The 15,384-nt window shown below is 38.1% G+C and overlaps 1 protein-coding gene across 1 annotated transcript in view; it reads left to right on the top strand.

The window, feature by feature from the left end:
• Positions 1–15,384, top strand: part of MYH15 (myosin heavy chain 15) — a 147,953-nt gene that overhangs the window by 24,560 nt on the left and 108,009 nt on the right. Inside the window, exons 10-12 of the mRNA XM_045501924.1 lie at positions 1,909–2,012; positions 3,268–3,406; positions 13,543–13,661. Of these exons, the coding sequence (XP_045357880.1) occupies positions 1,909–2,012; positions 3,268–3,406; positions 13,543–13,661 (362 nt within the window). The remainder of the gene's footprint in view (positions 1–1,908; positions 2,013–3,267; positions 3,407–13,542; positions 13,662–15,384) is intronic.

Below are 15,384 nucleotides of genomic sequence, written 5' to 3'. Positions count from 1 at the left end.
CGGTTCTCTCCCTCAACTCTTGCAGGTCTTTACTGAAATGTCACCTTATAGAGGCCTTCCCTCATCACTTTCTTGAAAATTGTAACTCTGTATCACCAATACTTTTTTTTGTTTTTAAGATTTTATTTTTAAGTACTCTCTACACCCAACGTGGGGCTTAAATTTACAACCCGGAGAGCAAAAGTTGCATGCTCCACCTGACTGAGCCAGCCAGGTGCCCCCATATTGCCAATACTTTTTATTTCCTTTCCCTGCTATTTTTCTCCATGGCACTTATCACCATCTTACATCCCATATGTTTTCATGCATTTTACTTATTCTTAACATTTCTGTCTCTTGTCTCCTCCTATTAAGATATAAACTTCATGAGGGCAGGATTTTTTTTTTTTTTCTTCTCACTGATGTATCTCTAAAACTTACAATGCCTGGTACATAGTTTGAACTCAGCAAATATTTGTTGATATAAAGTGAGGCATGAGAAAGAATATAAAGAGATTCTTGGGAAGTATTAACATTTAAAGGATCTTTGAATCATTCAAGTAAGAATTTAAGGATTATATTTCTATTAAATATACATTAAATACTATAAATACAGTACTTGCCTTCGGCATGATTTCCTTTGGGCTGGTTCAATTTCTTTTTACTTTTTAACTTTTATAAAATAGCTTCTTTGAAGCATTATCGACATAAATGTAAGTGTTGACATATGTATATATGCGTGCAACCATCACCGTAATCCAGATAATTCACGTATCCATTCAAAAGTTTTCTCATGATCTTTTATAATCCCCCCCAACCTGTTCTCACTCCTCTGAGTTTCTCCCTTCCCACCCAGTCCCTTGGCAAGTACTAATATGCTTTCTGTCACTATAGATTAGATTACATTTTCTTGAATTTTATAATTTGGAATCACACAGTATATACTCTTTCGCTGTCTGGCTTTCACTCAGCATAATTATTTGGAGATTCTTTCATGCCATAGCATACATAGTTCATAGTTCATTCCTTTGTTTGCTGAGTAATAATCTGTTGTATGGATATCCAACAGTTTATTAACTCTTGATGGACAGTTGGGTTGTTTCCAAATAAAGCTGCCATGAACATTCGCAAAGTGCAATTTGTTTCTGAGATTTGGGGTTCAGGATAGCAGCTTCACTTTGCTGAGTGACAAATACGAAAATCAGATCAGCTCAAAGAAACTTCGTTGGAAGCAAATGTTAGGCATTAAGCAGTGAATGTGATTTGGCCAAGTCAGTCGCTGATGTGCTGCTGACAGCCTGCCTTGGTTTCTGCCTGCATTATGTTTCCTAAGTGAATCATGTCAGGAGTCTTAGACATATCAGAGGTGCAATGCTGAACACAGAGGCTGATTTATGGATCCCTTGAAAGACAGACTCAGTCTCCCAATAGGAAGGACATGATATGACAGGATTACATTGCTAATGTTTCCTGGGTGCTAACCCCAGGGTCTGCCTGTTTCCCAGCCTTTGAAGTTCAGGCCTCTTACACTTATAATTTTACAAAACATTTCTTTGGCCTCTGCCCTCAACCATGTATCTAGGCCAAATTTCTGTTTTCAAAGTTTTGCCAACCCACATTATCTGGGTTTTTTGTTGTTTGTTTGTTTTGTTTTTGTTTTTGTTTTCACACCAATTCAAGCTGCTGCAATTGAATATGCTTTTGGATTTGGTCTGTCTGGTCTTCTCTTGGGAGGCATTAACACATGACTGACAAGTTAATAGAGAGCAAAATTTGATTGCAGAGGTTTGGCTGAAGAATATGGATTTTATTTTGGCTTGTTTACAAGTGTGCTATCAGCTGTAAGAATAAACTGTGAATATAGGTCAATTATTTTCTAAAGCCTTGTGTATTTCTCTGACTGTTTAACTGATGGTTTTCCCACTGCAGACATGCTCCTGGTGTCTGGAAATCCCTCTGACTTTCCCTTTTGCTCTCATGGAGTAGTTGCTATGGACAGCTGGGATGATGCTGAAGAATTGCTGGCCACAGATGTAAGGCTTGTTAGTTACCAAAGTCTGGTAATAACAATGAGAAATGAAAGCATTTCAGATCTTCCTTCTGAAGGGTCCAGGAGAAGTGACTTTCCTTCCTCTGGGGGTGGAGGGTGAAAGAAGCCCCTTTAGATCTGTGGCTGTTCAAAGTCTACTAACTGTAAAAGTGCACATTGGTCAGTATGGTAACTTTGGAACATGTGGCAACATGGGTAGATGTTTCAACTCAGTGACAGCCACTGTTTTTATTTGGTATATCTTTATAGTCTTTGTTCTTTTTTTTTTTTTTTTTTTTTTTTTCTATTTGGGGTTGCTACTATGTAGTTGGTTTGGGAAGATTTTTTTTTTTTTTAAATAAAAGATCATAATCACACTGTATACACTACTTGGTATACAGAGTTTGCTTTTTTGATTAATCTTATAAACATTTTCAGTGTTATTACGAACTCTTCATAAACATTTAAATGAATATTTAATATTTTATCATACATTTGTCCTGTACTGTGTTTAGCTATTCTCCTATCGTTAGACTCAAAGTTTTTTTGATTTGTTTTCTACTGTGGTAAATGTTTATAGGCAAATGCTTTTTCTGTATATTAGATTCACCTTCTGCTAGATTCCCAAAAGTGAACTTACTAGGTAAGGATTATGAATTCTTTATAGTCTCTTGATACATATTCTAAATTAACTACTAGAAAGATTGTACCGATTTCTACCCTATTGGAGTGTGTGAGAACACACATCTTACCACATGCAGTGGCTTCTTAAGATTTAGGTCTTCAGTGACATGGCTTTTTCTTTTCTGAAACACTTCCTTTTGCCAGTCTTTGAATAAAGTATGTGTGGGGGAAATGTATAGGAGCCCCCAAAATAAGCAACCCACCAGATATAGTGTTACTTTCTGCCATTACAATAGAAGACAAAACCATTTACCTTATATAGCCAGTTAATGATCGATGGCTAGAAGGGAGAAGAGAGGAGCAGGGCATCCAAGGAAAGTTCTAAAGCTACTGGAAATTAAACAAGCCTTCCTAATTCTCTTTTAAAGGGATAAGCAGACTGCGGGTGACCAAGTGCCAACAGGCCCGATTTGCATTGCTTTGAACAGAGCTGTCACACCTCGGGCTGTGGCGATCTGTTTCATTCCCTTTGACAGCCTATGGAGTGTAGGGATGTGTGACACACAGCAGGGGTGAGGTGCTTACTGCAGCCATTAGGCAAATGAAGATATGGCCATCTGTTTCTCTTTTTACAGCGGGCCATGGACATCTTGGGCTTCCTTCCTGACGAGAAGTATGGATCTTATAAACTCATTGGAGCCATCCTGCACTTTGGAAACATGAAATTTAAACAGAAACCCAGAGAAGAGCAAGTGGAAGCAGATGGCACAGAAAGTAAGAATTGCTTTGAGGCCATGGCATATATTCTGTTCAAATCCCTGAGCCCAGCCCTGCTCCCTTCTCCTTGCAGTTACCTTGCCTCTTAGATTTTGAAAACATTGAAACTGATCAGCAATCTCCCTCAATTGTTTCTCCTCAAAATTCTTCTCTTAACCATCATTCTGATGTATAATTCCAATATTTCAGAATGAGAAGCTTTCTTTAATTATTGACAACGCTAGTAAATTTGCTAAACTTGGGTACTATAGGATTAACTAGGAGAAAGCCCTTCTGTCAGCACATAGTCTGCTGAGAAAAACAGAGAAAGGAGGAAATTACCAGAAGATGTATTAAATGACATAATGGAGGTGTGAACAAAGATCTTTAGAATTCCCAAAGTAGAGTTTCCATTGGGTTGAGAGTACAATGGCTTCATTTCCCTTTGTTTTATATTCACATTAAAACATCTATATTCTTGGGGCACCTGGGTGGCTCAGTTGGTTAAGCGTCCCGTCTGACTTCAGCTCAGGTCATGATCTTGCGGTTCATGAGTTCGAGACCCACATCAGGTTCTGTGCTGATAGCTTGGAGCCTGGAGCCAGCTTCAGATTCGGATTTTCTCTCTCTGCCCCTCTCCCCCCACTCTCAAAAATAAATATTTTTTAAAAAACTTTATAGTCTTGCCTGCTTACCAAAAAAATTTGAGGCATCCTCCTTATGTAAAGAAGGAAGCAGGGCACCTGGGTGGCTCAGTTACACGTCCAACTCTTGATTTCAGTTCAGGTCGTGATCTCACAATCAGTGAGACTGAGCCCTGTATGGGGCTCTGACCTGACTGCATGGAGCCTGCTTGGGATTCTCTCTCTCCCTCTCTTTCCCTCTCTCTCTCTCTGCCCTTCCCCCACTCATTCACATTCTCTCTCAAAATAAATGAATAAGCTTTAAAAAAAAAAAGGGAAGGAAGCATAGTTATTATAATTATTTCATTTAATACTAAAATTCCTGGCTGCTAAAGCAAAAAAGAGAAAACCCATTCATTCAAATCTTTCAACAAGTAATTTCTTAAAATTTTTTTGTTTTCAATTGTGCTAAAATATCCATGACATAAAATTTACCATTTTAACTGTTTTTAAGTATATAGTTCAGTGACGTTAAGTGCATTCACATTGTTGTACAACCATCACCACGCTTTATCTCCAGAACTTTTTTCATCATCTGAAACTGAAATTCTGTACCTATTAATAATTCCCTGTTACCCCATTTTCTGAACCCCTGTCAACCATTAATCTATTTTCTGTCTCTATGAATTTGCCTACTCTAGGTATTTAGGTAAGTGAAATCATACGGTATTTGTCTTTCTATATCTGGCTTATTTCACTTAGTATAATGTCTTCAAGATTCATGTTATAGTATATGTCAGAATTTCATTCCTTTTTAAGAAATGAATAATATTCCGTTGTATATATATTTCACATTTTGTTTATCCATTTATCCATTTACAGACACTTGAGTTGCTTCTACCTTTCACTACTATGATTAATGCTACTGCGAACATTGGTGTTTAAATATCCATTCAAGTCCCTGGTTTCAATTCTTAAAAAAAAAAAAAAAAATTATAATAGCTATCCTAATGGGTATAAAGTAGTATCTTCTTGTGGTTTTGATTTGCATTTCCTGATGATTAGGCATGTTGAGTATTTTGTCATGTGTTTATTGGCCATTTGGATATCTTCTCTGGAAAAATATTAATTCAAGTACTTTGCCCATTTTTGAATTGTGTTGTTTGTTTTTTAATTGTTTAATGAATAATTTTTGAGGCCAGTCTGTGCCAGGGGCTGTTTTGGTGCTCAGGATATACCTGTGCACATGAGATCATCCCTGTCCTGACTACCTAGTGTGGGAGATAGACCATTATACATAAGCAGACAAACACACATGAAGTCGTAATGAAAAAAATAAAGCAGAGTAGAAGAATAAAGCATAATTGGGATTTGAAGGTTCTTGTAGATAGTCAGAAAATCCCCTCAGGAAAGAGAACACTTGAGCACAGATGAGAATGAAGTGAAGGAAGGTGACCTGATGCTTGTGTAAACATCTTATATTAACATATTAAAATGTGGTTTTGTGACATCTTATTTTGTTGCTTTTTTTGTTGTTGTGTTTTTGTTTTTTGGTTTTGTTTTGTTTTTGCTTTTTACACTCTTTGAAACGGGTTTTTTGAAGAATTGTTCTCATTATGAAAGCTAGGCATACTTATTTATCATAAAATACATACAAGAAAATGATGTACATAATATCCTCCAATCTCCCCAGTGGTTCCTTCTCAAAGTCTTTGCTGGACTGTCCTCATCTTTCCCACTTGTAAATGCTATAGAGATGCTGGGCTTGATCCTTGAATCTTTTCTGATTTCTTAGGTGGTCATCTCAAATTCAACCTGTGTAGAATTAAATTCTTCATCTCACCCCACCCCTGCTCTTCATTTCTCTTCATTTCTCAGTTTTTAGTAAATGTCAACTGGATTCTCTCAGTTGCCCTAACACTTAGCATCATCGTGAACTCCTTTGTCTCTGCCTTGCTGTATCTACCGTTAAATATGTATAAAACTCATAACTACTTACACACCATGACCATGTCTACTGTTATCATCTAGCCCGAGGCATCATTTCTTACAAGATTATTGAAAAAGCTTCTTTATTGGTCTCCCTGTCTTCACTCTTGTCTCATGACTGATAGGTCTTGACAGAACAGCCAATGGTGACTCTTTCATAGTGTAAGTCCATTCATGCCATCTCCTTGCTCTAGACTCACTAATAGCTCCCATGTTACTTAAAATAAGCCCCAAGTTCCCTTCATAGCCTCATCCTCTGTGATACCTCTAAATCTCTCTAATCCCACCTCCTACTGTGATACTGTGACTTTTTTTGATATTGTGATTTTTAATAAAAAATTACATTTTTTATTAACTTTTTATTAAACTCAAGTTTCTGGCACAGAGTTCTTAAAACTTTTGGAATTTTCTAAGTGATGAGAGCAATAAAAGTGCTTTTGTTATGTTAATGAGTCGACTTTTGGACTGTAACTAAGGATGGGAGCTGGTCACCATTGGAACTAACCAGGTGGTTAGAGAGATGGAACTTTCAGTCCCACCTCCAACAGGGGAGAGGAGAGAGGCTAAAGATTTAGTTCCATCACAATGACCAATGATTTAATTAGTCATGTCCGTGTAGTGAAGCCTCCATAAAAACCCAAAAGGACAGGTTTAGAGAGCTTCTGGGTTGGTGAACATATGGAGATTTGGGAAGACAGTGTGTGTTTAGGGCATGGAAGCTTTGCACTCTTTTTCTATACCTTGCCCTATGCCATCTATTCCATCTGGCTATTCCTGAGTGATTTGTTTTTATAATGAATTATTGATATAGTAAGTAGTATATTTCCTTGAATTCTGTGAACCCCTAGCAAATTAATGGAACCTGAGGAGAGGGTCATTGGAACCACGGATCTACAGCCTGAGTCGGTAGCCCAAGAGACAACCTGGATTTGTCATTGTCATCTGAAGTGGAGGAGAGGGAGAATAGTCTCATGGAACTGAACCCATGCAATCTGATGCTATCTTCAGGTAGAATTGAGTTGAATTGTAGGACACCCAGCATAGAACACCCAGCTGGTGTCACAGAATTGCTTGGTGTGGAATCATCACCACCCCCACTACCAACCTATGTCCCCGAAATAGGGTACAGAAACTTCATCTACCATTTCCCCTTCTGTCATTCCCTTCATTCAGCCCTACTGGTCTGTTGGCTCTTCTTAGAGCCTAGGAGCTCCTTGTTTCAGGACTTTTTCACGACTTCTCCTTCCATCGGGAGCTCTTTTTTCCTAGGCATCCTCATGGCTTACTCCCTCATTTTATTAAGGTGTCTTCTTCAGTGGTGACTTCCCTGACCACTCCCGCCGCCTCCTGATCACTCTCTTACTCCTTAACCTGAATATTTTTCTTCATGTCATTCATACAGCTATTTTTTATTGACCAACAGGGACTTAATTTGGTGTGTTCAGTGCTGTGTTTCTGGGTTTTAAAAAAGTGCCTGGCACATGATTATTTGTTTAAAAAATCCTACTTACTCAGGGACAATCACTGCTAATGCCAGAGGACACATCTTTCCTGTGTTTTTATAGTTGAATATGCACAGAGAACTTTTTTAAACAAAATATATATGTTCATGCTTTTCATGTTTCATTCTAGAGTTTTTCACTAAATTATATGTGAACATCTTCCGTGTTTTCTGCAATAACTTTTTAGATGGTTATGAAGTGTCCCATGTATGGATAATTAGTTTAAATAATTCTTATTGAATAATTTATTTCCAGATTTTTACCATCATGAACAAAATTTTGGTGAACACCCTTACAAATTCAAAGATATATATAATTTTCTTAGAATAAACTTCTAAAAGTAAATTTTTCTCTCAAGCTGCCCTATGTGTTGCCATTTATATTCCTATTAGCAGCTTTGAGAGTAACTTTCTCACTGTGTTCACTAACATTAACAGTTCTTTCTCTTGCCAAATAGCCAAGTTTTGTTTTTTATTTAAATATTAATAAAGTTAATTTTTGTGTGTTCTGACGCATTTGCATCATTTCTTTTTCAGATTTTTATTTCCATCCTTAGCCCACTTTTAAATTGAGCACATTTTGGGGGTATGTGGGTGGTTCTGTCAGTTGGGCATCCAACTCTTTTTTTTTTTTTAATGTTTATTTTTCTTTTTGACAGAGGCGAGATGGAGACAGAGCATGAGCGGGGGAGGGGCAAAGAGAGAGGGAGATACAGAATCGGAAGCAAGCTCCAGGCTCTGAGCTGTCAGCACAGAGCCCGACGCGGGGCTCGAACTCACAGACTGTGAGATCATGACCTGAGCCGAAGTCAGACGCTCAACCGACCGAGCCACCCAGGCACCCCTACAACTCTTGATTTCAGCTCAGGTTGTGATCTCCCAATTTGTGACATGGAGCCCCATGTCAGGCTCTGCCCTGACAGCATGGAACCTGCTTGGGATGCTCTCTTTCTCTGTCTTTCTCTCCGTCTCTCTTTCTCTCTTCCCCTCCCCAGCTCATGCTCTCTCTCTCTCAACATAAAAGATAAACATTAAAAAAAACTGAACATTTTTGTTGGAAACAATCGACTTTCTCACTGATTTCTTAGGGCTCTTAATCTATTAAGCGTTGGTGATTTTTTTCCCCAATTAACCATAGAGGGAGGATTGAAGGAGCTGGACAGATGGACAAGAGGGTGGAAAGAGAGAAGGCACCTAAACTGAAGGGGGCATTCTTGCCTTTGCATCTTTCTTGAGTGCCAACCCCACATTCCTAACTTCCTATGGCATAATCACCTGGTATCCTAAACTGTGTGGCTAAAACTCATTGTATTCTCGTCTCCTCCCACAAGACGAGACGTCTTTCTATTGACTTCTCTATTTGTATTCATGCTCTGCTCTTCTCTCACTTCTCAGGTCAGAACCTCTTAGTCAAGTTTCTCAGTCTTTTTTTCCCTTTCTTATTACCAGTTTAGACCATCAGCACTTTGCATGTTGGCATCTTGCGGTGGGTTCACTTTCTTTCTACTCTTCCTGCTCTGGTCTGTCTTGCACACCTGCACAAAATTAATCATTGTGAAGCCTGACTCTATGCCATTGCTTTGCTAAAAGTCCCTTTACTGTTTCTCCATTATTTAATGAATACCTTATAGTGAGTGGCATCAGATGTCTTCTGTGACCAGAAATCACCCGCTTTTCTGTTTATTGCTCACTCCCTGACTTTGTGGTCCAGTTTGACCAGGCATGCTCTGGCCTGCTGCAGTGCCTGTAAGTCATGCTGATCTGTCTCAGGTATTCTTGTTCACCTGTATTTGCCTATTATTATTAAAAAAAATTTTTTAATGTTTATTTATTTTTGAGAGAGAAACAGAGCACAAGTGAGTGAGGGGCAGACAGAGAGAGAAACACAAAATCCAAAGCAGGCTTCAGGCTGTCAGCACAGAGCCCAATGCAGGCCTTGAACTCATGAACCGTGAGATTATGACCTGAACCAAAGTTGGACACTTAACCAACTGAGCCACCCAGGTGCTCCTCCTGTATTTGCCTATTAAACCATTCTCATCTTTCAAGGCTCAGATCAAATACTATTTCTTTTTGAAATCTTCCTTGGTCAGACAGTCCTAAGGGATTCCTTCCTCTTTCAAACTTTCCTAATAATCGATTTCTTTGTCTTTGATAAGAAGTTGTTTTACTGACTTGTTATTTTTTTCTGTCTTATTTACTTTCATGGATTATAAACTCCTTGATGCCCAAAATTTTTTGTCTTGTTTATCTCTCTTGCTACAGCATCTAGCACTTAGGCCTTGCACATAGTAAGTGCTTAGTAAACTTTATTCAATAATAATTGCGAAATGTGAACAGCTCAGAAATCATATTAGAACCCTACTTGAAAGGCTAACAATTAAATGTCATTCTTCTAACCCCTCTTTACGTCAGCCAGGATTGACAAAACTGGATTTTGTTCCTTTCTTTATATATGGTTGTTTACATATGGGACTGAACTGGGATGAAATTGTAAAGTTGGAAAAGATTGCCTTTGGTTTTTCTCTACCCCCTTACTTGTTTTCAGGTAAAGCCAGACTTTGTGCTACCTTCTTGACTTCAAAACTTACTTACTAAACCTGGTTACCATTCTTCAGAGAATAGTTTTCCAATTTGGCTGCACATTGGACTCACCGGCGAGCTTTGAAATTTCTGAAGCTCAGCCCTCACCCAGACCAAAGAATACTAATCATGGGTATAAGGACAGGCATCATTGTCTTTTTTACAACTTACCAGGTGACCCCACTGTGCAGCCAAGTTTGAGGACCACTATAATATGGACTGTGTCCTCAAATCTTCATGTATGTCAGAAGCACCTGGGGAACATGATAAAAACAGGTCCAGACCCAACCACCTTCAGCAAGCTCAGTCCTTTGTACCTTTATGAGCTCTCCGGGGTATTTTGATTCATGCCAATGTGTGAGAACACCTGCTCTAGCTAAACATTGCCTCTCCCAGGTAAGACCAGACAGCCTAATTAAAAATCCCTGGGTTTATTCACAAGGTCCTGGGGCATGATGGTGGGAATTTCATAAAGCCTCTTTTCAGAACATATCAGTTTACATGATGAAAATGTGTTTACAGACCTTGCTTTGTTCATAATATCATTTCCTGACTGTCTGATGGATATTTATTCATAGATTTAAACTATTTTCATCTTGGTTGTGAAACTTTTAGTGCAAATGAAGTCATTTATTTTTTAGAGCAAGATGACAAGTACTGTTTTCTGTCTAAACAAAACAGAACACAACAAAAAACTGAAGAATGTGTAATATCCACCTGTAGGATAAATGCAAGGTATACCACTTCTCTGTCTGTAGACACTTGACTGTCTCTGGGGTGGGTGGCAAATAATTCTGTAATGTTGGATGCTATTTCTGTTAGAGCTTAAGGTGGGATACTGTACAGAGAATTTGAGTTTCCTTTGTTCATGGATAAAAATAGACTCAAAAGACTGTCCTTAACACTGGAAAAAGGAGGTATGAGTTTGAGACTATTATTACCTGTATTGTCCATCTGAATGCTTCCAAAGCTCAGAAAACTGAACTCCTATCTTTTTTTTTTTTTTTGAACAGATATTGTAGGAGCTGTTCATTTTTCACATTGTCAGTTAGGATTCATTTCCACTCAGATTCATCAGGCACATTACATTTCTCTTTTTTAAAATATTTTTTAATTCTAGGTCATGTGCTCTTTAAAGTTTCTTCCAGTGCAAAAAGGCTATGATTCTGATCCATCGGATTCTCAACTTGAAATAATCATGCTTTTGTCTCCAAATATGGTACTCTTAGCAGGGATATCTCAGCATAGGATGAGCACGTCTGCTCTACTTTTGATTTCCCATTTATTTCCCCAAATAGGCTTTGCATTTTGAAAGGTTTCATAGCAACTGAGTACCTGGGCCATTATCTCTGACATAGAGTAGGTGTGTAGCCTGTAGAAATGTATGTATAATATATATTGATCTTAGTTAACAAGAAAATAAGTATTTCAAGCTTTTTAATCCTTTGTGAAAGTTTCAAAGGCCCACAAAAGGAAATGGATATAGTTAATACAAGTGACATACAGTTCTCTAATTGTTTTTTGTTTTTACTTTACTCCCTATTTGTGGTTATTGCTCAGGAAATTTTTTTACTCCTTAGTGAAGTAATGAAAAACTGCATTTTCACCTCTTGTAAGACATTATTTCATAAAGTGACTACATCAGATATACTAGCATATCTCAGAATTCATATAAAAATGTAAGGTATAGCAGAGGGGTTAGATGAGCAAAATATTCCTTTGGCTTGACAACTAAAGAAATCTATAATTGGAGTGTGCTTATAACTTTTTGCCTGTGGCATTCTTTTGTATTGTCATTTTTTAACACATGATGTGATACACGTTCTTTCTTTCTTCCCCACTTTCCTTAGAAAATGGAAGCACTGATTTAGAACAATGCCAATTGTGTGGGTTGTAAGTATATTTGTTGGGCAGCAGAGGGCACTATAGAGCAAACAGAGACGGTAGGAAAAGAAAGGTTTTGTTTTGTTTTTAATTCTTTTTAATGTTTATTTATTTTCGAGAGAGAGAGAGACAGAGCGCGAGTGGGGGGAGGGACAGAGAGAGATGGAGACACAGAATCTGAAGCAGCCTCCAGGCTCTGATCTGTCAGCACAGCACACGGGGCTCAAACACATAAACAATAAGATCATGACCTGAGCCAAAGTCGGATGCTTAACCCGCTGAGCCACCCAGGCGGCCCAAAAAGAAATGTTTTTGATAAATTCAAGTATCCTGGCTTATGTTGATTATTGGTGGTTGTCTTGAATTATCAAATTACATGCCCAAGTCCCTGTTTCATTGAAAGAACCTACACATGCATATGTAGATGGGGAAAATAGGCAAATAATAAAGATGAGATTTTTCCTGTGTGTCAAGTATTTTGTTTTAGAAGAGGGCCAGGATGAAGAAATAGATTTCTTTTTACAACTGAGGTGTAATTCACATACCATAAAATTCACTCATTTAAAGTATACAGCTCAGTGAGTTTTATCATACTCACAAGATTGTGTAATTATTACCACTATCTAATTCCAGAGCATTCAATTACTTCAAAGAGCCCTATTCTACACCTGAAACTAATATTACACTGTGTGTTAACTAACTGGAATTTAAATAAAAATGTGAGGAAAAAAAACAGAAAAAGAATCCTGTACCCATTGGTACTTACTCCCTATTCCCTTCTCCCCCTAGCAACCACAGGGGCTACTTCTGTTCTTTGGATTTGCCTGTTCTGGACAGTTCATATGATTGGAATCACACAATGCGTGGCCTTTTGTTTCTGGCTTCTTTCACTTAGCATAACGTTTTCAAGTTTGCCATATTGAAGCATGCTTCAATACTTCATTCCTTTTTTATAGCAGAAAAAGTTTCCATTGTATTTATATACAGAATTTTGTTTATTCATTGGTTGATGGACATTTAGGTTTTTTCCACTTTTGACCGTTATGAATAATATTGCTAGAAAGATTTGTGTGCAATTTTTGGTGTGAACATATGTCTTCACTTCTATTAGGTATATACCCACCAGTAGAATTTCTGGTTCCTAGATTAACTCTATTGAATTTTTCAGTAGCTCTCAAACTGTTTTCCATAGTGGCTCTACCATGTTACATTCCAACCAACAATGTATGAGGGTTCCAATCTCTCTACACTTTCACCAACTCTTGTTATTATCTGTCTTTTTGATTATAGCAAGGCTAGTGGGTGTGAGGTAGCATTTCATTGTGGTTTGATTTGCACTTCCAAGAAGTAAAGTCTTCTAAACATTTCAGATTCAAGCATTTTATTTCAAAACTATAGTCTACCTTGCTATACAGGTCTGAACATACCTTCCTTTTGTCCTCTGGGGAGTTTGTTTGGCTATAATTGAATGAATTTAAATAGTGTTTTCTCTTCCCTCTCCCCCCCCTCTTCCTCCCACCTTCTTCTCTCCCCCTTTCCATCCAACCCTTCCTTCCTTCCTTTCTTCTGACCAGATGCTGACAAAGCTGCTTTCCTCATGGGCATTAACTCTTCTGAGTTGGTGAAGGGCTTGATCCATCCTAGAATCAAAGTTGGTAATGAATATGTTACTAGAGGTCAAACTGTAGAACAGGTAAGGTGACATTTCCAGAGCATTATGACTCTATGATCTTGTAATAATTGTATACATATTGTACTTGTTATTTTTCAGCTTCTGATATTGTCTGCAACAAGAGCTTCTATAAAAAAGCAAGTAAGAGCTACTGTGATGAGTATTCGGGATGTTTTCACTTGTGATGCATACCACAGTAAATGGTCTTGTGTTAAGAATCTTTCCAGATTCTTAATATACTGTTTGACAGTTTTCCTGTAGGTAACAAGTCTCTTGGTAGAAGTAGGCAAGCCCTTTACTTGTGATCAACGTCTTTCTTGTCCAGCTCAAGAAGCTTTCAAAGCCATTAATTTCCAATATGAACAAAACTGGTAAATTGGCACCCCTCACCTATTTGGAATATTGACTCTTTAGAGTAACAGACACATTAGTTGAGAAAGGGTTTTAAAATATAGGCTGAAGTTAGTACTTGAAGGAGGGGTGTTGAGAGCAGAAATGAGAGATGGAAGGTCATGTAGGTTTTGTTGTGCATCCAGGAGAATCTTTTAATGATAGAATAACAAGTACTCTCAGGACTGCTGATCCGGAGGCTTTGTCAGAATGCAGTAAGTGTTCCCAGGGCTGCCGGGTAATGAGACCATCTAAGTATGCTAGTGCATTTTAAAATAAAAATTTACATCTATAACGCCTGTTAGTCAATATGCGATACCATGCTGCAGTAACACATATGCACTGAAATCTCAGTGACAGCAAAATAAACATTTATTTCTGACACCAAGTCCAGTACAGATTGGATGGCCTTCTTCCGCATTGTAGTTAGGCCACCTGGAACACCTGGCCTCCAGAGTTGCCACGCAGGGGGGAAAGACGGTTTGTGGAGAGAGTGCACCCACCTTAACTGCTTGGGGCAGTGATCACGCTTTCACTAATCGTCCCTAGGTGAAAATGAGACAAATTATCCCCTTCGCTACAGGTATGGTAGCTTCCTGGAAAGAGAGAATGGTATGATCACACATAGTATGGATAAAGCACTCGCAGGCATTGATTCCTTCTCTTCTGGCAACAATACTCGGAGGTAAATAGAGGAATACTTAGGTTTTCCCGGTTGGAGAATCTGAGGCTTAGGGAACATAAGTAACACTGCAAAGGACACACAGATCATATCCAGGTGACATTTAGACTGTCTTACTTTGCATACATTTTGAATCTGAAAATGAGATAGACAAATGTACAAATTTGTGATAGAAGACAGGTAATCTGATGACAATAAACTCTATTTTTGGTATATTAAAGCATCCGGTGTGACTATGTTATCTAAAACCTTTCCACAATTTCCTTGCTTAGCTTACTCTATAAATCAATAATTCTACTATAATACTATAGTACTATTATATCTACTATAATATTCTACTAATTCTATTATAATACTATACTGAAACAATTAGTCTCCATTTTTGTTCTCCCCCATCACTGGAGCTCCTTGAGGCCATGGACTGCGATGAATTCATTTTAGTACCCTTGGCATCTAGCACAGTGCTCTCCAAGCAGTAGGTGCTCTGTACACATTAAGATAAACTAAATATTGAGCTGAACTTGAACCATGATCAGCAGGACAAGTAGTTGAACTCTTTGTCATAGTGAAGTTAAGGGTGTTTGGCAGTTTCTTGCTTTTTAACACATTTACCACAACATGCATGCATGATGTGCTATGATTATAGAACAGGGACTCGCTCTGTATAAAACT

This window comes from Leopardus geoffroyi, chromosome C2 (assembly GCF_018350155.1).
Source record: "Leopardus geoffroyi isolate Oge1 chromosome C2, O.geoffroyi_Oge1_pat1.0, whole genome shotgun sequence".
NCBI lineage: Eukaryota > Metazoa > Chordata > Mammalia > Carnivora > Felidae > Leopardus > Leopardus geoffroyi.
The sequence above is the reverse complement of the archived record's forward strand: the minus strand, read 5'-3'. Positions and strand labels throughout refer to the sequence as shown.